At 49.3% G+C, this 27,989-nt stretch overlaps 11 protein-coding genes across 11 annotated transcripts; 5 read left to right on the forward strand and 6 right to left on the reverse strand.

Annotated features, from left to right (window-relative positions):
• Positions 1–266: 266 nt before the first annotated feature.
• Positions 267–986, reverse strand: F5B22DRAFT_661635 (uncharacterized protein; the record flags this gene model as incomplete). Its single annotated transcript, XM_047980372.1, has 1 exon — positions 267–986. One exon carries the CDS (start codon positions 984–986, stop codon positions 351–353), a length of 636 nt encoding a protein of 211 aa, XP_047825561.1. The 3' UTR covers positions 267–350.
• Positions 987–1,864: 878 nt separating this feature from the next.
• On the forward strand, positions 1,865–5,752 carry F5B22DRAFT_639988 (heterokaryon incompatibility protein-domain-containing protein; the record flags this gene model as incomplete). The annotated part of the gene is made up of 11 exons (XM_047977795.1): positions 1,865–1,928; positions 1,998–2,107; positions 2,261–2,715; positions 2,763–4,152; positions 4,183–4,329; positions 4,360–4,383; positions 4,438–4,605; positions 4,645–4,910; positions 4,944–5,156; positions 5,187–5,549; positions 5,608–5,752. 11 exons carry the CDS (start codon positions 1,865–1,867, stop codon positions 5,750–5,752), a joined length of 3,345 nt encoding a protein of 1,114 aa, XP_047825562.1.
• Positions 5,753–6,456: 704 nt separating this feature from the next.
• F5B22DRAFT_528353 (uncharacterized protein) lies at positions 6,457–7,352 on the forward strand. The gene has a single exon (XM_047972709.1). It carries the CDS (start codon positions 6,520–6,522, stop codon positions 7,006–7,008), a length of 489 nt encoding a protein of 162 aa, XP_047825563.1. The 5' UTR covers positions 6,457–6,519; the 3' UTR covers positions 7,009–7,352.
• Positions 7,353–9,157, reverse strand: F5B22DRAFT_528352 (aryl-alcohol dehydrogenase). Its single transcript, XM_047972708.1, has one exon. It carries the CDS (start codon positions 8,843–8,845, stop codon positions 7,697–7,699), a length of 1,149 nt encoding a protein of 382 aa, XP_047825564.1. The 5' UTR covers positions 8,846–9,157; the 3' UTR covers positions 7,353–7,696.
• A 502-nt stretch (positions 9,158–9,659) lies between these two features.
• F5B22DRAFT_651833 (uncharacterized protein) lies at positions 9,660–10,618 on the forward strand (the record flags this gene model as incomplete). The annotated part of the gene is made up of 2 exons (XM_047979524.1): positions 9,660–9,795; positions 9,843–10,618. 2 exons carry the CDS (start codon positions 9,660–9,662, stop codon positions 10,616–10,618), a joined length of 912 nt encoding a protein of 303 aa, XP_047825565.1.
• Positions 10,619–11,390: 772 nt separating this feature from the next.
• On the reverse strand, positions 11,391–12,647 carry F5B22DRAFT_661639 (uncharacterized protein; the record flags this gene model as incomplete). The annotated part of the gene is made up of 2 exons (XM_047980373.1): positions 11,391–12,350; positions 12,429–12,647. 2 exons carry the CDS (start codon positions 12,645–12,647, stop codon positions 11,673–11,675), a joined length of 897 nt encoding a protein of 298 aa, XP_047825566.1. The 3' UTR covers positions 11,391–11,672.
• Positions 12,648–13,961: 1,314 nt separating this feature from the next.
• F5B22DRAFT_628193 (uncharacterized protein) lies at positions 13,962–15,666 on the reverse strand. Its single transcript, XM_047976401.1, has 3 exons — positions 15,512–15,666; positions 14,776–15,461; positions 13,962–14,630 (listed from the first exon to the last, which is right to left on the reverse strand). Exons 2-3 carry the CDS (start codon positions 15,212–15,214, stop codon positions 14,128–14,130), a joined length of 942 nt encoding a protein of 313 aa, XP_047825567.1. The 5' UTR covers positions 15,215–15,461; positions 15,512–15,666; the 3' UTR covers positions 13,962–14,127.
• Positions 15,667–16,004: 338 nt separating this feature from the next.
• On the reverse strand, positions 16,005–20,549 carry F5B22DRAFT_639992 (siderophore biosynthesis protein; the record flags this gene model as incomplete). Its single annotated transcript, XM_047977796.1, has 4 exons — positions 16,005–16,122; positions 16,181–17,598; positions 19,126–20,093; positions 20,162–20,549. The coding sequence occupies 4 exons, from the start codon at positions 20,547–20,549 to the stop codon at positions 16,005–16,007; spliced, it is 2,892 nt and encodes a 963-aa protein (XP_047825568.1).
• A 1,572-nt stretch (positions 20,550–22,121) lies between these two features.
• On the forward strand, positions 22,122–22,587 carry F5B22DRAFT_651838 (uncharacterized protein; the record flags this gene model as incomplete). Its single annotated transcript, XM_047979525.1, has 2 exons — positions 22,122–22,323; positions 22,454–22,587. 2 exons carry the CDS (start codon positions 22,122–22,124, stop codon positions 22,585–22,587), a joined length of 336 nt encoding a protein of 111 aa, XP_047825569.1.
• Positions 22,588–22,932: 345 nt separating this feature from the next.
• Positions 22,933–24,423, forward strand: F5B22DRAFT_528571 (putative SNF7 family protein). Its single transcript, XM_047972712.1, has 2 exons — positions 22,933–23,422; positions 23,507–24,423. The coding sequence occupies exon 2, from the start codon at positions 23,594–23,596 to the stop codon at positions 24,233–24,235; it is 642 nt and encodes a 213-aa protein (XP_047825570.1). The 5' UTR covers positions 22,933–23,422; positions 23,507–23,593; the 3' UTR covers positions 24,236–24,423.
• A 188-nt stretch (positions 24,424–24,611) lies between these two features.
• F5B22DRAFT_639995 (uncharacterized protein) lies at positions 24,612–27,803 on the reverse strand (the record flags this gene model as incomplete). The annotated part of the gene is made up of 2 exons (XM_047977797.1): positions 24,612–27,559; positions 27,626–27,803. The coding sequence occupies 2 exons, from the start codon at positions 27,801–27,803 to the stop codon at positions 24,612–24,614; spliced, it is 3,126 nt and encodes a 1,041-aa protein (XP_047825571.1).
• Positions 27,804–27,989: the final 186 nt, after the last annotated feature.

Consider the following 27,989-nt stretch of genomic DNA (forward strand, 5'->3'; position numbering starts at 1 on the left):
GGACTCCATACTCGAACAGCTGTAATAGTCACATGGAAATTTGGGAACCTAGGCTTAGAGATCTCCGCAGCAGGGGCCGTCAATTTCAATGTTCAGGTCATAACAAGTGCCGGTCCGGGCTACCGGTATCTGAATTCCCAACTCGACCATTGACTTTCAACATCATCAACTGTTATCCAAACCACTCGCAGTCTCGATCTTTCATATGCTACACCCAGCCATGCAGGCATACTTACATCCCTGTCACATCACTGCATAACGGCGTGTTGACAAGTTCAGTTCAAAGTTCCCTGATTACTGCGTACATCAACATATGGCTAATTATTTCCGCTATGGGTTCCCGAATTGGGTCACATTGTCACTCTCATCGCATCATTGCACTGGCAGCCGTTTTTGACTATCATCCCTAGCCGCACAGCCCAGTCGTCCCGCCCTGTCTCTTTAATGAGCTCGTCTGCGAGCTCCTGTCGTCGATTATATGGTTTCGGTTTGCCCAAAACGCTCACAATCTTGCCATGCATTTGTAGGTCCTTAGTGGTACCATTGACGATTGCGAGCAGCCCGGCAGAGGCAATAAGAAGGACCAATAATAGGATCTGGCCAGACTGCTTCAGGTTTGTGACCAGGGCGGCGTCAAGGTACACAATGACTGTGGCTAGGGCTGTAGCCCAGCTCTCGGCTATAGTCTCGTCACGGAGCCACTGACCCGACGTCACAAGCTTCAGGTCGTCTACGGTGCCCTGGATCCGTATCCAACGGTCTTGGCTGAGCAGGACAAGCAAGTCGCCGTTCCTCCCGGGCTCAGGCGCACCCGACCAGCCAGGTTTTGATCTCCTGCGGATGACAATGGTGTTGCAAAGCCTCGTTAAAACAAGGAGGCCGATCACGGCAATGCCCCACCAGTCTTCAAAGATGCCCATGAGGATAATGACGACAATAGTCAGTGACACACTCAACCCATATGCGACAGAAGATATCGGTGTCATGTTGTGATACGAAAGCAAGGCGGATAAGAGTCCGCCATAGGCAGAGATTGGTTGTTGTTGTAGTTTTTAACGTCGTGAGGGGCAGTCTATCCGCCGCAACTCTGACCTCCCTTGGGGTACTAGGACGTGGCGAGCTCTAGCTAGGTTGGTTACATGAAGTTATTCCCATAAGGTTTTCTCCGTTAGGTCTTCCCTTTCTGTATCCCTTCCATCGTAACTAAGTTACCAGATTATACCTTCCGTGGGCTCAACATTCCATTGTTCGTGGTCACTACGGTTTGATCCGCCAAGCTGAGGGCCATTTATCCCTCTGTCTTTTATCGCTGTATCCAGCGCGGTATCTTCTATCGGCTTAGGCGTCCGCCCTTGCCTTGCTGTTCATTGATTACTAACAATCGTTTTCAGTAGCCGCGCTCGCGGCTTGTTTTGTTGTTTTGTTGTTTTTGTCGTTTTCTATTGTTTTTGTGTTTTTCCGTTTTGTCGTGACTCAAAGAAAGTTGTTATGTCTGGAGAGCTTGGGGGAGCACCACCTGCGGTGATGGTTGCAATCTCGTGGTGGGATTATTATTTCAAAACGAAACACTCAATACATTTACCCAAAGGGAAGGTTGGGGCGGAATATTATAGAGCTGACATAGATTATAATTTCTCTCCTAAGCTCCTGCTTTCGCGCATAATGACAATTGAGACAACACCCATCTAGAAACTATTAGTTCAGCCGCAACATACTTCCAAGCACCACCCTCCATTTCCTGTTATCATCGACTCTAACTGAATAAGACAAAAGCTCATCCGCTTCTGGTCCGAGTTCCTACCTGTTATCACTTTTCGACCGCCAACAACCGACCGATTTCTTTATTCCGCTGAGAACCTACATAATGATGGCTATTATCACGGAACAACATAAGGAGTGCAGTACCTATGCCATTACGCTACCAAAAGGTAACGACGAGTTATCAAGTCGAGGGCTTGACGTCTCTGCACTCACTATATAGTACTATACCGTAACAGCTATCAGTCCCCAGAGTATCGGATTGCCGAAACTGGGCCCAAGAGCTCAAGCCAAATTAGACCGCCTTACTTTCCGAGAGCCAGGCGATGAATCGGCCAAGAAACGGAAGGTGTTGGAATAGGTGGAGTAGGGTACACTCAAGCCTCTGACTATATGTATCACTAGATTCCCCCAGGACTTTAGGTCCTTTGGTTCTTCTCTCTTCATCCTGAATACTACACACTTCTGCTTACCTTGTATGCGTCCCCACTTCCTTTGACAGAAGGAACGCCTTGAAAAAGAACTTTCTCAACTGAAGGCAGAGGAAGATGATTCAAAAGAAAAACTGGATGAAATGCGAAACAGATACTTACCTCGTACCGAAGTGGAGGAAGTGGAACTATTCCTCATAAGCATCAACATGAAGGTGAAAGACATGAATGACGAAACTCAAAAACTGTGCAACGATGTTGGAAAGCAAGTTGATGAGACGAAGCGGGCACTGGTCCAAGCCTTGGCTCCTAGATTAGTCGTGGATCCACAAAACGTCCGAGCCTCCAGGAATTTGAAAAAGAAGAAGGAAAAACTCATCAAGCTCCAAAGGGATTATGATATTTCAAAGCTGAGATTGATGATATGCGATTATGAGATTTTGGATCTTGAGACTAAGATCACGAGAGCAGGAAGGCGCGAGGAGCAGCTTGAGGAACTCATCGGCTCACCCACTGATAAACACGCGTTTGATATCTACACCAATAAAGCGATATCACAGACAATTACCCGAGTTTCAATTTCAGCTCTGATTCTAGCAAAGGAGCATCAGAGTCTGACCATCCTCTGACACGGAAAATGCAAACACAGACTGTGGATATCACAGCCGAAGATGGAAGCATGGAATCCACAGCAGATGAGAACATTGAAAATACAGAAAAGCCAGAAAACTTGAATACCAAAGCTATAGGTCCAGTAGCAGTAGCAGAAACAATCAACAGGGTCAATGCGGACGCAAGCTCCAACTCAGATAACCCATCAGAGGTCACACCGCATACGAACATCGGAGAGAACCCGGAGACACAAAAAGAGGCGCAAAAGGAAGCAAATCAGCGTGCCAAGGATCTACGTCAGAAGCAACAGCGCATGAAACGCAAAGCTGATAAACACGAAAACCGGCCCAGTAAGGTCAAAGAAGCGAGAAAAAGGTGCATAAAAGATCATGACTCTAACAAGGAGCGTTTGACAAAACTCGAAGAGGAAATCAAGTCATTAAATGTTTCGAATGAGAAGGACAAGGGTGGACTTGACGTAGAAGGCGAAACTGACCGAATATGGCAAGCAAAAAAGTACAAAGACCATATACTAGATGTGGAGGACTTGGTAAGGCAAAAGAACCGGGAAAAATCGTTGGAAAAGTTACGCAAAGGGTATATTAACAGCAGTAGAACTGTCAGGATAAGACTAAACCTAAGCGCATGGATCAGCTACAGCGATATTTGGGAGTCGGACTCCGAAGAAGAAAGCGAGGACAAGCACCTTCAGTCCCTTAGAAAAGTCCTTGACGAGGTGGAAGCCATAGAGGAGAAGATACGCAATATTCGAAGACTAAACGAGAAAGTGGACAATGTGGCGGACAAGCGAATAGTTCTTGAAAGAGAGCTTGACTTGGAGACTAAGTGGCTTGCTACTCGAGATAAAGCGGCGGCATCAGTCGAGAGAGAAGACCCCGTGGTCCAGGAGGTCAGGGATCATTTCTCTAGCTCTACACCATCCGGCTTCTACAAGCCTCTTGAAGAAGGACAGATCAGGCTGTTGGTCGTGTGGCCCGCCCCAGCCGACCATTATCCTCTCTTGTGTACCCTCGAAACATCTACATTTGGTGAAGCACCAAAATACGCTGCTCTTTCCTACAACTGGGGCTCGGACCTCTGCAATGGGAGGTTATATCTCGTCAAAGATAACGCAGCAAGGAACACAGAGAAAGACAGCTGGGGTTTGACAGCGCGGTATGCCGTGCGCATCCCGATTCGCAACAACCTTTTCCGGGCATTGCTTCGACTTCGAAGATCGGACCATGCTATATCTATCTGGGTCGATGTTATGTGCATCAACCAGGCTGATGTAACAGAAAAGACAAAGCAGCTTGAACAACTAGTCAATATTTACCGAAAGGCCGAGAACGTATGCATTTGGCTAGGCGAGAGTGATAAGGAAAATCGAAGCACAGCCGCAATGGAATTTATTCCAGCTATTATGGGTTTTGCGGTCCTAGACAGGTATGCTCAAGACCCCAGCCAGGCTGAGAAATGGTATGGTCTCGCGGAGCTTATGAGAGATCGGTGGTTTTCACGACGTTGGGTTGTGTAAGAGATTTCTTTAGCACGCCAGGCTACCATTCACTGCGGCGGCAAAGTAGTGCAGTAGCGTGACTTTGCCGACGCTGTTTCTCTGCTCGTTTCGAACCAGGAAACCATTAAGAAGTTATTCAATTATTCAAAATGGAGAGACGGCCCAAACACTCTTGGCGACATCCACTCATTTGGGGCTTGTATCCTCCTTGAAGCCACAAGCAAGTTGTTTCTTCGGACGGCACAGGGTGAAATTACGAGCCCGATCAAAAAGCTCGAATCATTGGTTACGTCACTTAAAACATTCGACACCACCGACCGAAAGGACCTCATTTACATTCTGGTGTCTATCGCCTCTGACACTCCTCAAGCTCGAGAAATATACGCTAACAAACAGCATGAGGTTGTCCCACTCGTTGTTGACTACGCAAAACCGCCGCTTAGGGTATATAAAGACTTTGTCAAATTTTGCATTATGTCTTCAAAATCTTTGGATGTTTTATGTCGCCCCTGGGCAATGCCGCCTAGGAGGTCGGTTGCAACGGAGAATGAAGCAATCGACCTACCTTCTTGGATCCCTTTGCTGTCTCGGTCAGAATTTGGCATTCCCGAAGAAATTTACAGTGGTAGAAAGAATGGAGAAAATCTGGTCGGTGCTGTTGATCGACCAAACTACAAAGCATGCGCCGAAGCCAAGTATAATGCTCAGCTCTCAAACGAACCGCTAGAAGACTTGAAATTTCTTCTCGTGGATGGCTTCAAGCTAGCCAGGATTGGGAAAGTATCATCCAGAATCGCCGGAGGCGTTATCCACCGAGACTCGTTGACAATGGGAGGGTGGCGTGGCATTAATGAAAACACCACCAGCGTTCCAGACGCAATCTGGCGAACGCTCGTGGCTGATAGGGACCAAGACGGGCAGATACCTCCAACTTGGTACCAACGAGCATGTATGAGGTGCCTCGAGATTGCAGACACTTTCAACAATGGTAATCTCAACATCGGTGAATTGTTGAAAGGCAAATCTGAGCTTATACGCAAATATCTCATCCGTGTCCGTTCTGTGACGTGGAATAGACGCTTCTTCGCGGCCTCTACGGAGAACGAGTCTCATAGCATGATCACGACACAGACTCCCAACGAGGAGGCCATGCATGAGGGCGGGCAAACTTTTACTGAAGCAACCACGGCCAGTGGCCATCATACAGATGGGAGGACAGAGCTGTTCCGGTCTCGGGCCGCCGGATATGATGCAAGGTGATTACGTATGTATCTTGATGGGTTGTAGCGTGCCTGTTATTCTCCGTCAGGAAGGTGGGTGCATGAGATTGATCGGAGAAACTTATGTCCATGGGAAGATGGAAGGAGAAGCCATGGAAGACCTGGAGAGACGGAATATCTACGGCGAGAAAGTCACGTTCAAATTGAAGTAAAAAGGACTATCTTTACGAGTGACGCATTGGCAAGGGCAGCAACACCATCTTGGATGAGAAGGGTAGATTCAGATTGGGGTCGATAGTTTTTTTATCCAATTATTCATTGGCGAGCGATAGACAAGTGGGAATTATGGCACTTCGTCGAACTCCCGGACTTGTATGGTGAGGTTTTTTTCTCAAAGCCTATTACCTCTACTTCTGACTTCTGACATATCTATATGTACATATATATTCATCCACGTCGCTGGATTATTCAACTCCTAATGTGCAAGGGTCTACTACACTAGGCGACAGCCTCTACATTTCCATCCGCCATGGTCTGAACGACATCATCAACGGTGGCAGCAGCATCAGCAGCCGCATCGTTTGGGTGTCCAGCCATGCATCCTTCGGCTTCTGCTTTTGCCCCCTCGAGACTTCGCGGCGGAGGCGAGGACGCGGGCAGTGGAGTCTCCCGAGAACCCGGCCGGCGTTGTCATAAAGAGAACTGACCTCCCTGTGCAATAAGAATCACACAATTGGAGTTACGAAGAGTGTGTACGGGATAATCTTTAGCACAATTTAGGTTACGACGATATGAGCGTCTCCTTTGTCCTGGGATTGGCTTGTGGTTGTTGGTTGTTAGCTGCTACAGGGGGGCCCTGCTTGCCTGCACTGAATATCAGCTAGGAGTTAGGCTTAAACAGCAAACGTGTGGCGGGGTCCAGGGCCACTCCAACTCATAAAATTTGGTTCGCACTTCCTGTCACTACACTCAGGAGAGAATGACTCTCAGCCAGAAGAGCCAAATCATTCGCGCCCCCTCAGAGGAGCCTATCGCGGGAATCAAATCCGTGTTCCTTGCTGGCACAACCACCGCACTCGGCAATGTTGACTGGCGCGAGAGCCTATCTGCCCTACTCGCCGCGTACCCTATAACTCTCTTCAACCCCAACCGCCCTGACTGGGACAGCACATGGCGCGAGGACATCACATTTGGTCCATACCGCGAGCAGGTCCTATGGGAGCTTGATAAACAAGAGAAGGCGGACCTTGTGGTGGTGTATTTCCACCCGGCTACAGTAGCGCCGATAAGCCTACTTGAATTCGGTCTGTCTGCGAGAGTGCCAGGCAAAGTCATCGCCGTTGCTCCAAAAGGATATTCGAAGAGAGCCAATGTGCAATTAGTCTGCCAGAAGTACGGTATCGAATTCCTGGACGCTATCGACACACTGCACGAAACTATCGTTAATAAGTTGTCTCTCAAGCAGTGACTAGTTATCTATCTGCTTTTTCGCTTGGACGCCGAGACAGGATCTCGATCCACCCCACATCGTCGGGATTTGAAGCGCAGGATATGGCAGGATCGTCTACAGCCTCTTCATCTCTGGTCTGATATTGCATATTCTTGGGGAAGCCATCGGGTATCGCTACCTCTCATTCTTAATCGAGTTTTTCTATTGTGGCGCTTTCTCGGCATCTGCTTCTTTTCCAATTAGTAATGAGCCGCTATAGAATATTTTTTGGTTTGAGAATGATTTTATCTTGAAGCCCTGATCCCAGACATTGATATGATCTCTAGAGTTATGGGGTGAAGCCACCACAGCACATCAGTGTAGGACTTAACACAACACGAATAGCTACGAATAAAGAAACCTCGTCAAGCCAGGAACACGGCCACCGGCTCTAACTACATATGCATGCTGCTCGAAGAGAGGCTGGTCCTTCGGACACCGCTATTCACATGTTGCTAAGTAGTTTATCGTATATTGAAGGCAGACTCTGAAAATATATATCTTATTGTCCTAGCTCCTGATCTATATCAATACATCTAGGGATAACGGCGAATAGTCATCGCGCGAAACGTTCGTCGCGATATATCTCCTAGGTTATCCTACATGGACCACTGTCTCCATCCCAAAATTCCACGGTATGCCTGCAAGCTATACATAACTGTGTCCTCTAAGCACGATGAAGAGATTGGGCATTTCGAACAATGGCAACGTGGCCAGCTCCAGTGAAGTGCGGCATGAGCTTGCCCGTCTCTCCTACTTCCGGGCCGATCATAGTCTGCGGGAACCCGGGGTCAAAAGAGGTGACAGACTCCAGGTACTCGACCTGCTTCTCAGTCAACTTAATGCTGAGTGACTGGATGTTATCCTCGAGATGACTGATTTTACGTCCCCCCACTATCGGATACACATATGGGTATTTGTAGAAGATATATGCCAGAGCAATTGCCGTGATGGATTCGATACCGTGTTCCGCAGCGACCTTGGCGAGGGCCTCGCTGATTTTGATCTCGTCTTCAGTTTGGTCTGGCCTATAAAGAGAGCGGAGCGTTTCGCCACTCTTCTTTCTCTCTTCGACCTCCTTCGGGGTCTTGAACTTGCCTTGGCCGAGGGTGTCCCAAGGCGCCAGAGCCATGCCGAAGTGCCTCGCCATGGGAATGATCTCACGCTCGAGATCGCGAACGATGGCGTTCCAACGGCCTTGGTAGATGGAGAAAGGAGTTTTGCCGTGCGCCCGAGCGTAAGTGTTGGCGGCACTGACAACCCACGCGGGGCTATCAGAAATGCCGAGGTACAAGACCTTGCCTTGCTGTACCATAATGTGGAGGGCGTCCATGATCTCTTCGATTGATGTTGTCCAGTCCCACCAGTGTACATACAAGATGTCGATGTAGTCAGTCTGTAGCTTTTCAAGCGAGTGCCGCAGGGACACATGCAAGTTCTTCTTGTGGCTGCCACTGGCGTTGACTACCTTCCCTTTGCCATACTTGTGTGACTGGTAGTCGCTGGTGTACTTGGTAGCCATGACGATTCTGTCTCGGTTCTTACGAGACACCATCCACTCTCCGAGCCAGCGCTCAGATTCTTCATCTTGATAGATGTTTGCCGTATCAATGAAGTTACCCCCCTTTTCGAAGAACGCATCAAGTAGCTCGAAGGACTGTTCTTTATTCATGCTCCCCATGAACTCAGACCAGGCACTCCCGATTGACATGGCACCGAGGCAGAGAGGTGACACTCGAACGCCCGCAGATGGGCAGAGGATACGATATCGACCGAGCTCGGTCGGTGGCTCAGGGGGGACCTGTAGAATAGACATGATGGATACTAAAAAAAAGCGAAAATCGTGGGAAAACTCTAATTAACAGTAATCTTGTGGTATAGCAATGCACTTGGTGTTCAAGAGACTGCATAGAGTGACGAAAGGCGAGGACCTCAGCTTCTTTATATTTTCGAAGCATATTGATGACCATACGCAGACCTGGTCAACATCTTCCTATCAACGGCCTATGGGTACTTCGCTGCGCTCAGCCAACATCTTACGAATACCTGTTCACCATATGATTCGCCACTCCGCTCACCATCATCCGAACTACCTCATATTGCTCTGTTGATACTCGCAGCACGCATTTGGGCAAAAGTGATGTTCAATACTAGGTGTCTATGCTTGGCGGACTTTGGACAAGGGTCGACAGACTAGACTAGCGGGGTTAGCGGACATATCTTCTTACCACCCATGCGGAGTTTCACCATCTTACCGTGGACTTGCTAATGCAGGTTGATGACAGTTGCATACTGGGCGGATCTATTCGTACAGAAAGCCTTATAGCCATCGATTACTCATTTGATATCATGAGGTAGCGGACCATACCTGGTAATTACGCTGAAACCTCGTGTATCCATGCTCAGGTGAGGAGGCCCATGATGTCGCGTCTATATCCGTTCTTGTGAGCGGTCTGCCAAATAAGTATTCCCCGACGTTGCGTCAGGACGCAATAGATAAACTGCATCTGTCATCCATATGCATGGTTGGCTGGCTCCGCAGCGCCTCCTACTTCGTAAAGTTCGTCACGACAGTGTCCGGGACAGCGGCAGAACAACCATTCTCGTACCACGCTTTCGTTCCACCAGCCATGGCGCAGTCTTCAAAGCTCCCCTTCGATATCCATCCGGCGCTGATACCGTGGTCTCGCGAGGACGTTTTGCAGGGCATAAGTGACACCAGGGAACGGAGAAAGTTGCAGAATCGGATCAATCAAAGAGCTCGACGTATGTGATCTACCTTCGATTGGCGACTTGTGTCTAACACCGCTCAGGGACCCGTCGGCGACAAGTTGCGGCCAAAGCTACCCCTGGCGACTCCATTCATGCAGATGTCATCCAAGCTGATCTCCCCCTACTCCTAAGGCGTGACCAGACCACGCGGATACCACAGGTGGATTTTAGGAAACTCTGGCATGCGATAGAAACCCATGATCCCCGTTTCTGGGAAAATGAGCCGTACATTCGCGCGTTCAAGGATTTCATGTACACGAATTGGCTGGCGCGAGCGCCCAGGCCAGCCCTGCTACATAGTCTAGTCCAGTTCAACTTTGTTCACGCATTACTAGCAAATGCTGCAGTCCTTGGCATCACAGCCAGCCAGCTTGGAGGTGCGGGCATTTCCCATTTCTATGTGGTAAGACCATTGCCACCTGGTGTAGACTCTAAAGTCAACGAGCTTCCTTCTGGGCTGCAGCCAACCGAACTACAACGCCAGACGTCGCATCACCCCTGGTTTGATCTTCTTCCATTACCCCAAATGCGTGACAACTTGCTTCGTCATGGCGTAGAGGACTTGGACGAGGACAGTCTTTGTTGTACTATGGGAGGCTTCGAGGAATGCAGAGAGTCCGGGTTCATTATATGGGGTAGTTCCTGGGATGTGTCGAGTTGGGAGGTAACGGAAGATTTCGTTCGGTCCTCATGGGGGTGGATAATTAATGGGTGTTGGGAACTTCGCCAATCAACCAACAACTGGCGGGCAAAAAGGGGTGAACCACCTCTCTTCCTCCCAACCGCAGAAGTTAACAGTGATAGACACGAGAGTTAGAAGCGTATGTTCTCATCATTTCTTACTCAGATCTTCACTACCCAGTTCACAGTCTCAGTTCACAAGCCAATCTCGTTCTCATTTGCAGGGCATACGACAGATTCAAACTCGTAGTTTTTGACTTTGTCTGCAGAAAACAAAGAATACCTCAGGAGTTTTCGTATTCAAAAGACAAAGTGACGTTTGGGCACCTTAATGAGAGCAATCAGCTTCCCTAGTCAAGGCAACAATCTCTTTGTTTGATAGCAAGTCAAACAAATACCCCAGCAATACAAACCTTTAATCAAACATAAGCAACGGAGCTACGTCATTCACACACTCGGAGAAACTGCGTCTTGTGGCCAAGCTATAAGCATCCCTTATGTCGTTCCAATCCAGCTTCTTGACACCATGCATTTTCATAGCTCTGTATAATCCTAGGCGTGTCCAGATCCTATCTATATCAATTGAGCACACTCCAGCAGCTTACGAATCTCTCCAGGCCGTTCAACTTAGCATTCAGACCGAGCACTTGGGACACGGGTCACGGATCACGAAAATGAACATTTCAATTAGCATTGGCATTACTATTATATTGCCTTTTATGGCAAAGTCCTGTAGCAGTGGCACATTGCCCACCTTCCTGAGAAATCAACCCCAAACTCCAATTCTCAACTCCTTCGCTTTCATTCGTGTACAAAACCAACCCATATGTATCCAGTGTATGCCCGGAAACGCCCCGCCCAAAAGACCCGAAATCTCTTCTCCTCCCAAGTGCTTTATGCAGACCCAATTATTGAGACAAATGAAAATACAAAAAAGGGAAACGAAAAAAATAGTATAGGCTGTACGCCAGTCATCGCTAATATGCTATACACCTCTGCAGTAAATGGCAGGGAAATGATGTGACAGATCCGAAATCAAGGATACAGATTAGGATCAGCAAAGCAGCGCAGCTGCTGGGTCTGACGGCGTGCTACCTCTCGTGCTGGTGGTATTGGGCTGTATCCTTCCGTTGTACAAGTGGTTTTGATGAGTAGAGAGTCACCGAGCCCATAGCGAGCAGCCAGGCCACTCAGAAAGTGCTTATGGGCCAACGACCAGAGAATAGAAGGTCTTCCTCCTGCTCGAAGAGGGCCTTCATGAAACGCGAGTACCAGAGAGTGACAGGCTTCTTGTCGCCGCTTGATTGTGTTGCCTGTGCTGCCTCTCCTGTCGCAGCCGTTGCCTGGTCGCCTGACGACGCGTGGTTAGAAGATTTATGATGTCTGGAATCTGTTGGTGAATGTTGATGCAACAAGCCGAGGAGACATTTCTGTTGGACTTGCTTTCCAGTGGAGTGACTCTTCTTCTTCTTGTGCTTTTCGGTCTCCTTGGGCTTGTCGGCGCGAGCTGCCTTCACAGCAAGTGAGATACCGCTATATTCCACCGATGGCTTGTGGAAGTCTCTTTTTCGCTCAAAAGTGAGCTTGGCAGGCTTCGGCTCGAGTTGCTGTTGCCCCCTTGCCGCATTCTGGGTGACTCGTTTCACGTAGGGCGTGCGAGCAGCTGGCTGAGGCGGTAGGACTATGTGCCGTCGGCCGTGTTTGTCGAACTGGACGTGTTTTCCAAGGTTCTTTGGTGGTGTGAACGATGTGTCCGAGATAGCGTCAGACACATTACCATTGGTGTCATCGTCGTGGTCTGCAGGCTTTACAGCTATTTTCTGTTGCTGCGATCGCTCATTGGCGACTCTACCGGACGAAACCGCTTTCTAAGCGGATTTCACCGGAGAGTTGTCTCGGTGAATCACTCCAAGCCTCCGAGGGCCTCGTTTGCGAGGCTGGATCACCTCGATTTCAAGGTGCTCAGCCGCCCGTTTCTGGAGGTTGAGCCAGAATCGAAAATCGCCTAACTCCATCGCATTTTGTGGTAGAGTTGCTGGCAGTCCTTCTTGGAGCGCTGTCACGATTGTGAAAAGCTCTATAACACGCCAGCGAGGGTCATGTTCAGCCAGTTGGATCAGCATATTGGCCATTGCAGTGAAGGCTTCCGCGCCGTGAGCATCCATTTTCTGAATATTGGTGATACGATTCGGCACTTTGCAAATTGCTCTTGGGGGGTTTTGGTTGTGTGCAGCAGAACGCGGCGGAAGATGATGAATTTATGAGCAACTAGAGCGCAAGAGGCATGCAAATTCGTCGCGACAGCAAATGTCGAGCGCAGTAGAATGTGAGAATAGCAGATTACGACGGAGCCGTTGATAGAGTAGATCGTGAGGTGGGATCAGGTCGTGGAGGCTGAAGACTTGGTGGTGAGCGAATATTGAGTGAGATAAAGTTGATGACAGAAGGAAGAATAAGTAGGAAAGTTAGGTAGGAGGAGGAAGAGATATATATACATTCTCGAGTGGAGGGTGGGAGATAACGAGGTGCCCACCACCACGAGTGGTCGGTGGTCAGTGGTCAGTGGGCAACAAGTACTCACGCGTTAGTTACGCGGTAGGTCTCTCAATGGTGACGCGATTCGCACTCTCAATGTATGTTACTGGGCCACTAGTCCATTGACATGTCCATTCACAATACCTATTGAGGAGGTACGTTAATGAATTGAACCGTATACTTGGGCCTTGTCGTCGCGTCCCAAGTTCGCGTATTGAATAGCAAATAACTGAAACGGCAGATAACGTCGATTGCGCAAACTCCAATTCACATCATTGTAGTAGATATAAGATGGGGTTTACGAGAAAGGTTTAAGAGAAAGCTGGGCCTATTGAAGGCATATATGGCTGATACTAACAATCGTACAAACACGGGGAATTAACCTCTGCCTCTACTACTCCAGTTACAAGGAACTATACATATCACGCCTGAATACAACACCTGACCGCATATCTTTCCCATTCTTATCCTCAAGTGGTTATAGATATCTTACTCAGTCACGGGCGTCCGAAACCGAAGGGAGATATCGTGATACCTTACACCTGCGATACTCTACAAACTCCTCATCCATTCTGCATTCAAGTTCGAGGATGATAAAGTTGCTCTATATAAGCGCCATCATTTGGAATACTACTAATACACACGGCAACTCGTCACACAAGGGCGAGTTGAACCGCAAGGCCCCGGGCATTCGTGCGACTTCGTTCAACCTAGATTCGGTGAAGCACGCGAAATTGTGTAATGTGACAATGCATACTTTCGTAACTTAAAAGAAGTAACCTGAATAAGTAACTGCTTCACAAGTCAAAGCTTGTTCCGGATAAGCATTGATTCATCGTCGTCAATTCAAGAACTCATCTGCGTCACGTGACGAGTAGTTGGCCACACCACTAATGCACACAACCGAGCAAATCTCGAGTATACTACCTCGAATAAGCGAGAGACAAATATTTTAGGACAAGACACAGCGACGGGAACGTTGGGGATTGATAACCTATCCGGTATTTGTGGCCTACTGGTATATGAATACATATAATACATCCCTCAACGCTGGTCTCCAAGATGAACAATAGGGGAGCGGGGTTGAGAGTCTGTGCGAGTCACACGCGCCTACTTTCTCCCCTTCCCACAGTCAAACGTACTATCCTCTTTCAACCAGGTCTCGAAATCCTGTAACCGCGGCTCCTCGGCTCTAAGCTTCTGAATATCAACCCCGTACCCCTCCTTGTCGAAGAAATTGAACATCCGCCCAAGCTCCTTGATAGCCCAGCGCATGCCGTATCCTACGATCGTCCAGGCCTGCGGCAGCTGGGTACCCGAGACCTTGCGATAGATGGACCGCGCGTCGAGCAGCGTCAGTTCGTCGCCCGCGAGGCCAAGGGCGCGGTTCGTGTACTTCTCCGGGCGAAGCAGTGCGTCCACGGCGAAGACGCCGATGTCGCGCACGCTGACCATTTGCAGCTTGGTGTCCAGCGGTAGAGTGCGCCACATAGCTGCCATGACGGGCCCGAAGCCTGATGTAGGATTCATATTATCCATGAATGCTACGGGGCGGAGAATGGTGTATTTCATGGAGGGGTTCTCTGTGCATGTTTTGCGTAGATGAAGCTCAACTATTATCGATTTCTGTCAGCATTTTGTTCACACATAGTGAGATTTTTCATAGGAGTCTTTAAATGTTTCATCTCGCTCCAATGGCATCGACCGTAGTCGTATCTAAGTGAGAGATTTGAGAATTCAAGGAGCGCAAGAACTCACCATTATGCTTCGTTATGAAATGCGGCACATCGGTAGGATTCTCCCAGCTGCGCTCGTCGCCGCCGCGCTCGACACTGCTATACACGAAGTGTTTCACACCGTGCTTCGCTGATGCTGTGATTAGCGGCTTGGCCTGCTCCTCCTCCTCGGTAACCGGCATTGTCGTGTATGAGAACACGGCATCGATGTCTTTGTGAGCCGCGAAGATGGGCTCCGGGTCCTTTGTGTTGCCTTCTACGACTTCGAGATTTAGACTCTTGCCATAATTGGAAACGAGAGATTGTGCGCCTTTCGATGAAGCTTTGCGCGTTAAGGCGAGGATCTTGACATTTTGTAGAGATTTTGATGTAGTGGCGATGTGTGAGAGCTCTGAGAGCACAGCGCTGCCTTGTTGGCCTGTGGCTCCTACTACGAGGATCTTGCGTGGCTGAGATGTCATTGTCTTTTATGATGTTCTGATACTAGGAGTTGATATTGTGGACTTGCTTGAGGAGGAGTTGAGAAAGTACTAGGTTGTTTGGAGGAGGGATGATGATGTTACAGTTTGAATTGGTGCTGTCTCTCCTGGCGCGGATGAGATAGATATAGCAACAAGATGAATCGTATCTCACTTAAAGTTTTACGTGAGAGATAGGTGATAGGCGACTTTAGCTAGCGCATTCTAGAATGGGAAAATGCCCATTGGCCTGACAATTACATGTAAGTAGGTAATAGCAGTTGAAGTCTTGGCCCGAACCTGTTTACTAAAGTCCCATGTTGAAAGTCGATGACAGCTGGGTCGATCATCGATCTATCGGTCCCGAGCGGGATGTGGGACTGCCCCGCCTCTGACTTGCGTGCTTATACATAAGTAGTAGTAAGTATAAGTTTAGTTATCTTAGTAGTATTCAGTATACATTCCGCGAGTAACACGTGACGCATTAGAATCCTCGGGTTAAGTACTTAAGTATCTACATACCGGTAGTTGGTTCAAAGGGAACCAGTCTTCGCGTCCCGAGCTATTACTCATCCGCCTCCCTTGGTCCAATTCGGCCGAACTCTTGCGTCTGGGGTAGATACCTCCGCATTGTGTCGTTGTAATGTTATGTAAGTCATGTCACGCAGTAGACGGGTCTCGCGACATTCGGCCTTTAAGAAGACCAATTGTCCATCATTTTCAAAGAAACTTTCTCATTTCGCTTATATAATATTATACCTATTAAGCACGTAAACCATGAATTTCTTCTCCTTCACAAGGCCGGCCCTTCCCAAGAATCTCTCCTCAATCGACAGAGCCATGCTTGCTTATGTGGCAACGCGACTTGCTTCTCCTTCGCGAAGCCCGCGTTCTGAAGATGGTCGATGAATCTAGAATTCGGTTAGTCATAGAGTATTTGACACAGAGTAGATGGAGGAGGACACGGACCTCGTATTGTCTACTCTCGGTTCTAAGTAGACATTCATCGTGCGGTTATCTGCCTGCAAGCACCAATGGATGAGACTCGAGAGCCACGAAGAGACTTTCCCTCTCGCCCACTCCTCGCCAACCAGGACATGCATTCCCCGGTCAAACCCATCGGCATCGTTGCCCATGAACCGACCTAGCTGGTCCTCCTTGACCCAGTAGAGCTCGAAATAGCCGAAAGGGACCCCATCCCACAGTCCGATAGCTGGGAACGAATGCTTGGACTTTAGCGCATCTGGAAGAAAATTATCGTGATATCCACCCCAAAATGCAGATACGCGTGGTTTTGACAGCCAGCGATGTAGTAGTGAGCGATCTGATAAAGTGCAGAGGTGCGCGCTTTCCTTATCCATCTCGCCCTGGCCGACCGGTCCTACATGGGGGACGGGACCTGTTGAAAGTGATGCTACCCTGAAAGACATATATTTTCCGACGCTGGGAATAAAACGTGCGTAGAACGTTTCTCCCATGCGGGACGGCTTCTGTCTACGTGGGTGTCGTATGTTATTCGTAATGACGTATTGAAGAGGTGGTGGTGGATAGTATGTTGGCAGGTGGGAAGAAGAGTAATAGGGGCCAACAGGAAAAGCTGGTGCGGATGCCATTGTGGTCGGTACCGGACCGCCAGGCATGTCTGCTGTCAGAATACTGGGTAGACATCCCAGGGGAGTGGGAGAGGTCGGTCTCTGGGAGCCTTCATGTGGCACGGGTGAGGTCGGCCTACTCGCAGCTGGCGATGTGGGATAAGATTGGTACTGTGTTTTCAGAGGCTGCAATGTGAAAAGGAAGATTCCGCTATGAACCTGCCAGAACATACGCCGAGTGACAAACATCTGGTCCCATCCCTGTTCCTGGTCGTCAAGTCCACAGCCCACAGAAGTATCGGAGCTCGTTATGAGGCCCATTCTCTCCAGCTTTGGAATCATGTTTTTGCCGTGAAATATACCCTCGCGCTTAATCCTGATACGCCAATCACCCTTCGGCTTAGCTTCAAGAGGAGCTGCCTTGGTTTGCTCACTATCAATATAGGGCGAGGGCTCTGGCTGCTGAAAATACCAGTATAGAGATATCCACAGCATCAATGCGACCTGCCGGGTCGGGCTTGCGTGGGGTTTATACTCGCGGCTGGAAGGGTTAGAGATAGATGATATGAAAATGGTGTCATTTTGCAAAGTAGGCTGGCGGAAACGGTGCGAGTGGCTTTGGGGAGAAGTAAAGCCCCCGTCACCATCCTCAGCAACACGGACCTGTGAATCATGGTCCATGGTATCTTCAGTGTGCAATGCTATTGTCCAACCTGCAGGGAATGGCGTTGGGTGAACGTTGAGCTCATTACTCTTGAAGAACAGCCCTCCAAAGACGGGCTGGACTGTATAGGTCTGCCCATCGGGCAAGTGGACGACGGATGAGGGGGCCATGAAGTTAGGATAGCGACTGCAAAGTTCTGGAAGGGTACTTTTTCTGGCAGAATTTTTTCAACGATTGTAACGAGATTATGATAGTGTTGCTGTTTTCATGGACACATAATACATTTCCCTTTGTAAAAAATGAGAAAGAAGTGTTGTGATTTTCAAGGTGGCACAATAGTAGATTAAGGGAAAGCTTCATCGACGACGATGATAACCTAGCACTTAGACTCCTAGGAGAACACACTGATAGTACCACCTACGATGTAGCAGTAGACCAATTATCATGTAGTTCAACTAATAGCGCCTGTCCAAGATCCGGCTGGCCTGTATGGCGGAAAGGATTTGTAAAGCTGGCAAGTGGATAGGTAGGACGGATTACACTATGAGAGGACTATTGGGGAAATGTCCAACGTCATTTGCTCCAGGTTAGAGATGGCGTCTTGAAGGTTTGCTCGGTGGGACCATTCTTGGGGTAGGTATCTGCTTCCGGGATTCTCAAACGCATATTTGCGGCACAGTACAAATCATACAGTAGACCGCGCGTTACCGTTAATGATCATCTATATGTCGCTGAAACTGGCTTGCCAGTATGTCTTTAACATACAGTAGTTATGATATCTACAGCTACCTAGACCATTCAGCAATTCATCCTGTTCGAATCACGAGCTGATGGACAAATCGGCCAATATCGCATTATGTCATAGAAGTATACATTGAAAACGGCCGCTAACCGCCTTAGGCCCAGCTCTCGTGTGACGGACAGGGGAGTTTCAGTGTTGAACGTGCCGATCATCGGCGGCGTGCTAGGGTATCTTCAACATATCTCCTGGGCGTCAGTCAAGGCTTTGACTGGCGACTGACAGCAGAGCATGATACTGAGATTGTTGATCTGAAGATCTTATCTCTCATACAAGCTAGCAATGGACTAAATACAAGATGAGCTCTTACGAGTTACCAAATCATATAATCAGAGATCCAGGGATGTCGCTGAGTGCTTCGATTACAGAGCTGCCCGCGGCGGCACGAGCAAGGAGCGCGTGCTGAGGCAGATCAAGGGGCTGCGGGAGATGCTGCAATAAATAATGAAAAATAGACTAACCATATACCTCTTGTTGTAACTCTGGGCAGATACAAGGATGGGATATGATCAACTAGGTACTTAATGAGAATCAAAAGGTAAATAAAATAAAACCCGTCGGAAAAACCGCAGTATATGTATTATTCAAGGCTAAGCTTTCTTATTCATTATGAATGTCGTGATATCATACATCTATCTGTCTAGGGATGCCGCGCTCGAGACTCATGAATCCGACTCCAGAACTCCTGGCTTATAGTCATCTGGTCTTGGTAGGTATCTGCGATCTAATCTTTCTTGCCTTCCGGCTTATTCTTCGCCTCGCTCTTCCGCTGCGTCTGCGAATCAGCCTCTGCAGCCGGTTCGTCCTTGGACTTAACAGACTCGCGCCTCTTCCTCTTATCATTCTCCTTCTCTAAGACTTCCTTAACCTCGGTGCCGCCGAGATCCTTCGTCTCGTCCCAGTCTACGTCGTATTCTTCCGCCACAATCCAGATCTCCCTGCGCAACGCGTTGGCGTCGTGCACGAGGGCCTCCCACTTCTGCGGCTCGAACCCGCGTGCCTGGTACAGGATGTTCTGACGTCTCGAGACGGTGATCTTTAGCGCTGCCTGGTAGCTCAGGTCGCGGCTGATGAACAGAAACCACAGGTAACCGCCCATGATCGTAGTCAGACCTGCGAGGTAGGTCACTGGCTCTACGAGATCCCAGCCTGCGTCCGTGTGGAAAGTGACGTAGTACACGGTAGCCCACCAGCCGGATAACGCAGCGAAACCCGCCTGCGCTAACCGATGGGCACCACGGTGCGCCAACAAGTCGCATTCTTGCTTGATTTTAGACAATTGCTCGACTTTGCTTGACATTCGCCGAAGTCGTAGTCGCATGTAGTGCGTGCGGTCGTTAAAGCTCGGCACATCGACGCGCATTTCGGTGTTGAGCCCGTCGACATGTATCAAGAACTCGCGCCCGCGCGCGGCGTCGCGAATGAAGTCCCCAATCTCGGTGCTACCTGACCAGCGAACCCAGTCTTTGTGCTTAGAGGGAGTGTTCTCGCCCTCGTGCCCAAGTCCTGAGTACGACGCGACGTTAGAGTTGCCCTTGTCTTTTCTCTGTCCCTCCTCGTCGCGCTCCGAACCTTCGGCGAGGAAGTGTACACTAGGCAATTTCTCGTGGCCCTCCTTGTCGTGAACGGTGGGAAGCTCGGCCTGGATTAGGCGCTCTAGATAGGAGAGCGGTTGGTGGGGGTGCACGAGGAGTGCCAGGGGTTGGATGTCTTCGTTCTGCGCGAGGGAACGGAACTCGCCCCTGTTGCCATTCTCATCGTGTGTGGCGTCGACAGGAAGCGGCAGAATTAATTTCAGAAGTCTGGTCGGGGTAGTTAAGAGCTTTCCTACAGAGAAAGTAAAATATTAGCCTTGTTAGTGACCTCAAATTGTCAGTACCTAGATCGAAGATTACCTTTGGTCATCGTCTTGTTCAGGTTACGATGCTCTTGATCGACGGGTGGCTTGTCTGCACCCTCTCTCTGCCATGGCCGCTTGATTTGCTGCTTCGTAGCTTCTTGTATGCCTGCCTCGACCTCTTTCTCGTGCATTTGTTGGTCTCTCTTGTTGGTTTCAAGCGCGGTCTCATCGTGGATAAGGTCCTTCGTCCGACGAAGTGAAGACGTGAAGCTCCGAGAGCCGGGGTGGGAAGCGCATAACCGCCATGCGTCCGGGTTATGGATGGCCGGGAACTGGTGATGATGGACGGTATATGAATTAGGGACGCTTCTACCACAGGCAGCTAGCCGTCGAAAAGCCGCGGCGGCTGGTAGTTGAGAGCATGCTCGGGTCGCATAGCTCATATTTCGTTTTCGGGGTGCGGAGAGGAGATTCCGAGTACGCGTGCTGCATGGAATGTTTTTTGTGTTCTACCTAGACACTGAGATATGTTGTATGTGCTATTGGCTATTGACTTCGATGCTTAGGCGCTTCAAGATTCCTTTCTACCTAGGTAGTAACATGGCTGACCCATCTGGTTGGTGACGTCACATCCCGAAGCTGGTCCTTGGAAGCACGAGCACCCACCGACTAAGGTCAATAGGGATTCAATGCGTTCAGCCACCCTGCCTAGATCGACAATTGATACTGACCGTGGCAACTGATAATCGCGAAGCTATTTGAATATACAATGCGGTGATATATGTGAGGGTTCGCGAGCATACTTAATGCTCATATATCTTTATTATACAATAAGTTGTCAACTATATTTTATCCTCGGACCGTGAGTTGCATCGGCAACTAGTGTCTCTAGAGACCGTTACAAAAGGGCACCGTTGCAAAGGCGGCTTGGGGTTCTCACATATCAAAGAGTATTACCCTGTATCTCCACGTACTTACATGTTGTTATAGAATCATATGCTATTTCGTATAGGGAAATAAGGGGGTTTTTGGACGTTGTCCCATGATACTGGTATGTGGATAGTGCTCTTTAATATGCGAGGATCCGAGCTGGTTGCTCGGACCTCCATAGACTTATGTCTAGGGACCCATGCACACTTGTGCAAGGTTTTATACGACAGAATTACTATTCTTAGCACGCAGGGCTGGTAGTACGTGGCAGTGCGCTGTACAAGGCCACCTTAGCTGCCCAAATTGCATGTGGAGCCAATACGGCAGTGAATCGTTGAGCTGCTTCTAAAATGCTCGAGTGGTTCAAGGATTTGATAAAGTGATGTTTAATAACGACTTCAACTCAATAGTGTTATCCAGCTCTCGTCCAAATACAAACCTATTTATGTGCTTCATATAGTCAGTCTATTTACTTGACAAGTTACCTGTTCTCAAAACCTGACACAGGCAAAGAGCATCGTCAAGACTGAGTAAATGGAATTAAGTGGATCAGGTCGTATATATATCTCGGACGCCATACACTAAGTAGGTATTGACCGCAGTTTCAAGTAGCCATTTAGTCTCCTGAAGTGTAGTGTGGACACCAGCAACTGTTCTAGAGGATCCTTGGCGCTAATGCTAATTACTAAGTAGCCAGGATCTTATGATAACTCAACGCCTCACGTCAGCCGGCCCGTTCACACATTCACCCCAGATAGGATTGTAAGACTCGAGAGATGGCTCAAACATGTCACTTCTACCCGAGTTTCGGGCGCAGTTGTTACAGAATCCGGCACGACCGGCAAAGTAGCGTACGTTATTGCATATGAATGATAAACAGAATCTCCAACGAGTTCCACAGCTGATGTGTGCCTTAAATACCGTGCTGCCCTGTTGCCTCTTCGTATGGACTCGCTGAGCTAATGCAATTCTTTTACTACTTGTACATATAAGCTGATTACGGGTGTCACCTAGAATCCCCCTCTCCGAGTTCAAGTCTTCTTTTCTCAATCTATATCATTGATATCTGCATTCACAACGTCGCCATGTCTGCAGCTAACTTCGGCAGGGATTTCGCCATCGCCATCGGTGTTGCTGCTGGCGTGACCATCGCTGCACTTATTGTCTTTTGCGTACTGGCTCATTGCGGTCCAAGTCTGTGCGGGCTAGGCAGGAAAGACCGGCGGTGGTTCGCATCAGACGTTGAAAATCAGAGGAATCCCGGAACAGAATCGCCGTTCATAAGAAGTGGGGAGATTGTTGAGCCCAAATACTCTTAACAAGGCACATCTTCATATTGAATAATAGTATGCCAATATCAAACGATCGAAAGGCGGCTAGGGGTGGTTAAGGTCATCTTTAAACGACATTGCATTAGCCTTCGGCATACACATCGACGATAACATCGAAGCAACTTCGAGACACGCTAGAAGCGAAAGCGTGGCGGACGAGACACAAACAGACCACGGCGAGAACGTTGATTCGTATAACCTAGACGTCAGGTCATACTAGCGACGAGAGCTTGAGGGATGGCCAACTACCAAAACACCTCGAACCCTACTCCAAGGGGTTCAACTCTTGTCTCTCTCTTTGAGGACCGAGATTTCAAAAGACTCCTTGGATGCCGACATCATACAAAAGGGTGGATATAGGAATAGAAGTTGACCTCAAGAACAAATGTCAATGAAAAGATTAGACGGTGGAGTTATATGAGAGTTGTCACTAGAATTTGAAGTTGGCACCCCAGCGACGAAAGATACCCGATGCATATATACCCATATTCTCTAGAACATTCACTAAGGTTTCTCTACCGGTTCCGAAATTTATAGGAGTCGTAATCGAGAACCGTGATTGAATAATTGATTCTAGAACTTTACTTTGTTAAGTAGAAGACACAAAATAGATCAAATGAAGAACTCAGCTGTAACATATTTTGTGACCCGGGCAATCTTAAAAAAAGAAAGTAACGGTGCTAATCTGTTTATTGAAATTTCCATTCTCTACCGCTTCACCTAGTGGACAAAAGAGCAAGTATTAAATGAATGGGTTGGCGATATCAATAGACACCATTTGTAGGTCAAGTTCGTTTTCTCGTAACGGAGCGTAACTTGACACCCTTAGGGGTTGCTCGCCAGCTGCCTTTGGCTGTCAGTCCAGGTGCAACGTCATGGTCAATTGCCAAGGAGCTTGTCTGCATTTCGCGCCCAACTGCCCCTCCAAACCTACTGGGGTAAAGGTAGGCAGCGGTTTAGGAACAGCTTCAAATACCAAGCAACGACCGACACCAACTCCCACCGCCTTTTACGAGTGATACGCAAAACATTAGAAAAAGTGTTACACTACGACCGTGTTGTAATATCCTACGATCCACTATAATACGATACAGAGAGAAAGCTAGCGCTAAGACAGGCTTCCGCGCCGCCGACGACAGTATTTGGAACCTGCCTTCATACAAACCAACCAACCAACCAACCAACCAACCCAAACCCTCTGCCAAAAACCCAACCAAACCACAACCATGAACCGCCTCTTCGGCAGCGCGCCCAAGGGGCCCAAACCAACGCTGAACTCAGCCATCGGCAACATCGACACGCGGATCTCCTCGGTCGACGTCAAAATCGCCAGCATCAACACGGAGCTCCAAACGTACCAGACCAAGATGGCCAAGATGCGCGACGGGCCCGGCAAGACGGCCCTGAAGCAGAAGGCGCTAAAGGTGCTCCAGCGGCGCAAGCAGTACGAGGCGCAGCGCGACCAGCTGCAGAGCCAGGTCTGGAACATGGAGCAGGCGCAGACGATGCAGGACAACCTGGCGGGCGTCATGACGACGGTGGACGCGATGAAGACGACGCAGCGCGAGCTGAAGAAGCAGTACGGCAAGGTGGACATCGACAAGATCGAGCGCATGCAGGACGAGATGGCCGACCTGCTCGACATCGGCAACGAGATCCAGGAGACCCTGAGTCGCGGCTACGAGGTCCCCGACGACGTGGACGAGGCCGAGCTCGACGCCGAGCTCGAGATGTTGGGCGCCGAGATGGAGATGGAAGGGTCTGGGGCGCTGGATGCAGGGGGTGTGCCTGATTTCATGAGGGACGAGGTCCCCGACTTCATCGACGAGCCGCCGGAGTCCTCTAAGGTCCAGGAGGTTGCCAGGTGAAACGAGATGGTCGCATCAATTTGAGTACGAAATTCCAAGATAGAGAGATAGAGAGAGAGATTTTCGAGGGAGGCATCAGAGCGGGCATGGGATCAAGGCGTTTCCGGCGTTATTAGGAGGACCACAATTCTTCAAGGGCTAAAGACCAACGGGAAGACATGCAATAGGAGTTGTACGTGAAAAAGAATCATGTTTCGTTCATTTCGTATATGCTGTCTTGTGTTTGTACACGTCCATCTACCTCAATACTATGTATTACACCGCTACCCTCTCTATTGGAGCAACCATCGTCAACGCCACTGCGCCGCTTGGTTAGTCTTAACGACACACCATAACTACTTGAACAGGAAACAATTACTACCAGTCAAGTATGTGCCTACTCGACGGTCCCAAAGAACCTCGCGACCTCTTCCAGGTCGGCTTCTCCGTTACAGAAGTCCCATCCTACAATGGTACTAACTTGACTGCAACAAATAATCCTTCGTGCGTCAAATTGTAGCTTGAAGATCCTGGCCGGACTTGTATCCGCTGGTTGCGCATGTGTCGAATGGTTGCTTGGTGCGTTAGTAGCGTGAGGATACGGAAGAAACTGCGGTGTTTGGGTATGTGGCTGTCCTTGCGATTGCCCCTGGCCCTGATCTCGTGTTTCCCCGTGTGACATAGGCCCAGATTGCAATTGATGTAGTACATGCATTGCATAGGATTGCGAGGCTGGCTGCTGCGAAATAGCATGGTGAGTATGGTGGGAATGGTGCGGGTGTGTGCTGGATGTTGTGGCAGGCGGCGGGCCACCGCTAGCAGTAGTACTGGAAGTCGTTCCTTGGACTGAGGTGGACGGGCCTGGGGGGTCTCCATTCAATAGTTGTGATAGACTTAGTGGCTGACTTGGCCGCGAAGGTGCCATATGTACGGCTTGAGAACTCGAACTAGGCATGTGGGACGATGAAGCCTCTGCCGTCAAGGCTTGCTGCATAGATTCCCGCATCCTATTTTGTGCGATTTGCGCTCTGACGAGACTGGTGCTGACTACTTGTCGTAACTGTGAACGCACCATTGGATCGGGCTCGCGATCGATGGCTGCTTGGATATGTGAATTATAAGTTAGCATTGTAGGATATGAGGTTAGGGCCGCGAGTAGAGCAGCAGGTCCCTGTGGTACGGCGCTGTCGATCATTTGAGTGTAGGATGCTGTGGTTTGAGGGGTGATGGTGGCGTGGATGGGATGGTCAACTTGAGTGTACGTAGGTGGTGCTCGGTGCAGGGCTGAAGTTCCACTGGTCGGCTGGCTAGGCGGTCGGTTTGTAATTGCCTGATCTGTTGAGTGATTTGCAGTATTCATGGCATCCGCAATCCCTGGAGATGGTCGATGGGTCACAGATGAGCCCTGTCTCAAAGCTGATGCAGCACCCTCTTCTTGTCGAAGAATATGTGCACTTTTCCAAGCACCTTCTCGATCTCGGCGCCAAATGATAATGCTCTGATCATAAGAGCCAGAGACAATCCTTCCGTATGGCCCACCGCCGCCACCGGGAGGCAACTTGGCTCCATATGCCGTAATATCTTCGGGGCGGCGGCTACCGGGATTGTAAGCGCGTCGCCTGCTGGGCCGTGCGTCATCGAGGGAACCTGAATTGAGAGCCCTGAAATACGCCTGGTCAACGGCTCTCGCTTCCAGCTGGTCCTCTTCCCGACTATAAGGTAGGTCACCGAAACCAGCCTGGACTGTTCGCACCAAGTTAGTGTGCGCACGTAGACTGGCGACCTCGAGACCGGATTCACAATCGAAAACCTTGACCTCGTTGTCACTGCTACCGCTCACGATTCGCCGGCCATCATACTGGACACACGCAATGCCTTTTCCATGTCCAACGAATGTGCGTTTCACGACCTGCTTCGGCCAGTCCCACAGCTTAATATTCCGATCGCCACTGGCGGACACAATTTCCCTATCACATATCTGAACAGCGTTGACAGCTGCGCCGTGGCCTTCTAAACAAGCAATCATGGTATAGGGCGGTGTGATGGCCAATTGATTCAAAGGCGAGTCGTCATAACCATAGTTCTGGAGCTTCACTGGAACCGGGCTCACAGCCGATTCATTATAGCCGAGGTCACCAGGCCTCAGGGGTTGGCGGTTAAAAATCTTGATCGTTTTATCCTTGGAGCAAGTTACTAATATCCGCTTGTCAAACTTGACGTTTAACACAGACTCTCTATGCGCCCTCTTCAGACGTTGTAAAATTTCACCTGTTGAGAATCTCCACAGTATGACGTCTGAATCACTGCTCCCAGAGACAATGAGGTCTTCTTCAGGATCCGAATCAAACTGAAGGCACAAGACTGAACCATTATGTCCAGCTAAGGGCGGGCGCACTAAGCGTCTGGTGTGAAGGTTCCATATACGAAGAGTACGGTCCCTGCTGCCACTGACGAGATATTCCGAATTATACTGAAGGCTATAAATGCACTCCTTATGCCCTTCCTCGGGGTGATCTGGGTGTGGTAGTTGGAAATTGGCGTAACGGCCGCGCTCCCAGTTACTCTCCAATTTCCGCCGCATGCTGTACAGATACTTCCAACTAATCTTGTATCGCTTGTCTCGCCAGTCATATATCCAGAGCGTTGATTGAGGTATTGTTGACTGGGCATTGCCCGATTCAGCTGGTGAAGACGCGGTGGATGGTGTCTCGGCTATAGCCTTCCCTTTGCCTTTATCGAACCGTGAGCCTGCTCTATCTTTTGAATGTGACATGGGGCTCGGTGACTTCATGATGCGTCCAAGGCCACGCAGCTTTTTGTTACTTTGAGAGGAACTATTTCCCCCTCCTTGCGGCCCACCGAAAAGACTGGTGCCTGACATGTGCGTATCAGTATGATCCTGAGCCATGGCGCTATCGGCATCGATCATTTCGTAGTCGTCTGCATCCTGATCTTCCTCTTTAACTACCGGATCGGATATGGCTCTTTTCTTCGTGGTATGGCCACCTTCGGCTGATCTGATCCTCTGAGGGTGCATCTGAGAGGCGGTAGAGTTCTCATTCATTCGCTCCTCGGCAAGTGTAATCTCAGCCTTAATCGCTTTCCAGCCTTCCAGATAGTACAACTTCTCCCATAGTTTTCGATCTGAAGCTAAATCGTACCATCCTCGGCAACATAGAGCAACATGGATTAATGACTCTGCGTCTAAATACCCTAGGACTTTAAGGCAGATCTCAGGGGGTAAGTAATGTACAAAGTTAATGTAAAGACGCGGGTTGAGTTGAGTCATGACGATATCCGCGATGTCTGTGGTGGGGAGTTCATTTAGTATAAGCATGGCGAGACCTGTTGGCCATTCAGGTAAGCGCGAGTTCATATGAGTCTAGAGGGGGGGGAGGGCGGCTGCCTTACGCTTCTTTTCTTGTACCGTCAGTTTAGGCATATGTGCGGCTATCCAGGCCGGGAGTTCAGCGGAGGATCGCAAAGCCAGGGTGGTGGCATTATCCTGTATACTACCCGAAGCGGAAGTGTTGAGGGGATGCTCGGAATAGCCCTCATCGGGCTCTTGGGCTGGCGGGAAGGTCTCCATAGCCACGGCTGCTGTGTTACGACTTCGCTGCAGTTGGGTCGACGTTGACGGCGCCCGGGGCGTCTTATCACACTTCAAGGTGCTAGGACAGCCTCTGTCGGGTGTTTCAATGGGACTTTCGAGAATAATACGTTTTGGATGATATTCTGACCAGAGGCGCAGTTAAGACGCAAGGGGACTCTTCGA

The sequence above is a fragment of the Xylaria bambusicola genome, assembly GCF_022495145.1.
Source record: "Xylaria bambusicola strain CBS 139988 unplaced genomic scaffold F5B22scaffold_75, whole genome shotgun sequence".
Classification (NCBI taxonomy): Eukaryota; Fungi; Ascomycota; class Sordariomycetes; order Xylariales; family Xylariaceae; genus Xylaria; species Xylaria bambusicola.

Excerpts from the sequence above, each read along its gene's own strand:
- F5B22DRAFT_528353 (XM_047972709.1), top strand. The coding sequence starts at position 6,520 with ATGACTCTCAGCCAGAAGAGCCAAATCATTCGCGCCCCCTCAGAGGAG.
- F5B22DRAFT_528352 (XM_047972708.1), bottom strand. The coding sequence starts at position 8,845 with ATGTCTATTCTACAGGTCCCCCCTGAGCCACCGACCGAGCTCGGTCGA.
- F5B22DRAFT_628193 (XM_047976401.1), bottom strand. The coding sequence starts at position 15,214 with ATGACATCTCAGCCACGCAAGATCCTCGTAGTAGGAGCCACAGGCCAA. Across the intron at positions 14,631-14,775 it reads TTTCATAACGAAGCATAATG|TTGAGCTTCATCTACGCAAA; the intron begins GTGAGTTCTTGC and ends AATCGATAATAG.
- F5B22DRAFT_528571 (XM_047972712.1), top strand. The coding sequence starts at position 23,594 with ATGAACCGCCTCTTCGGCAGCGCGCCCAAGGGGCCCAAACCAACGCTG.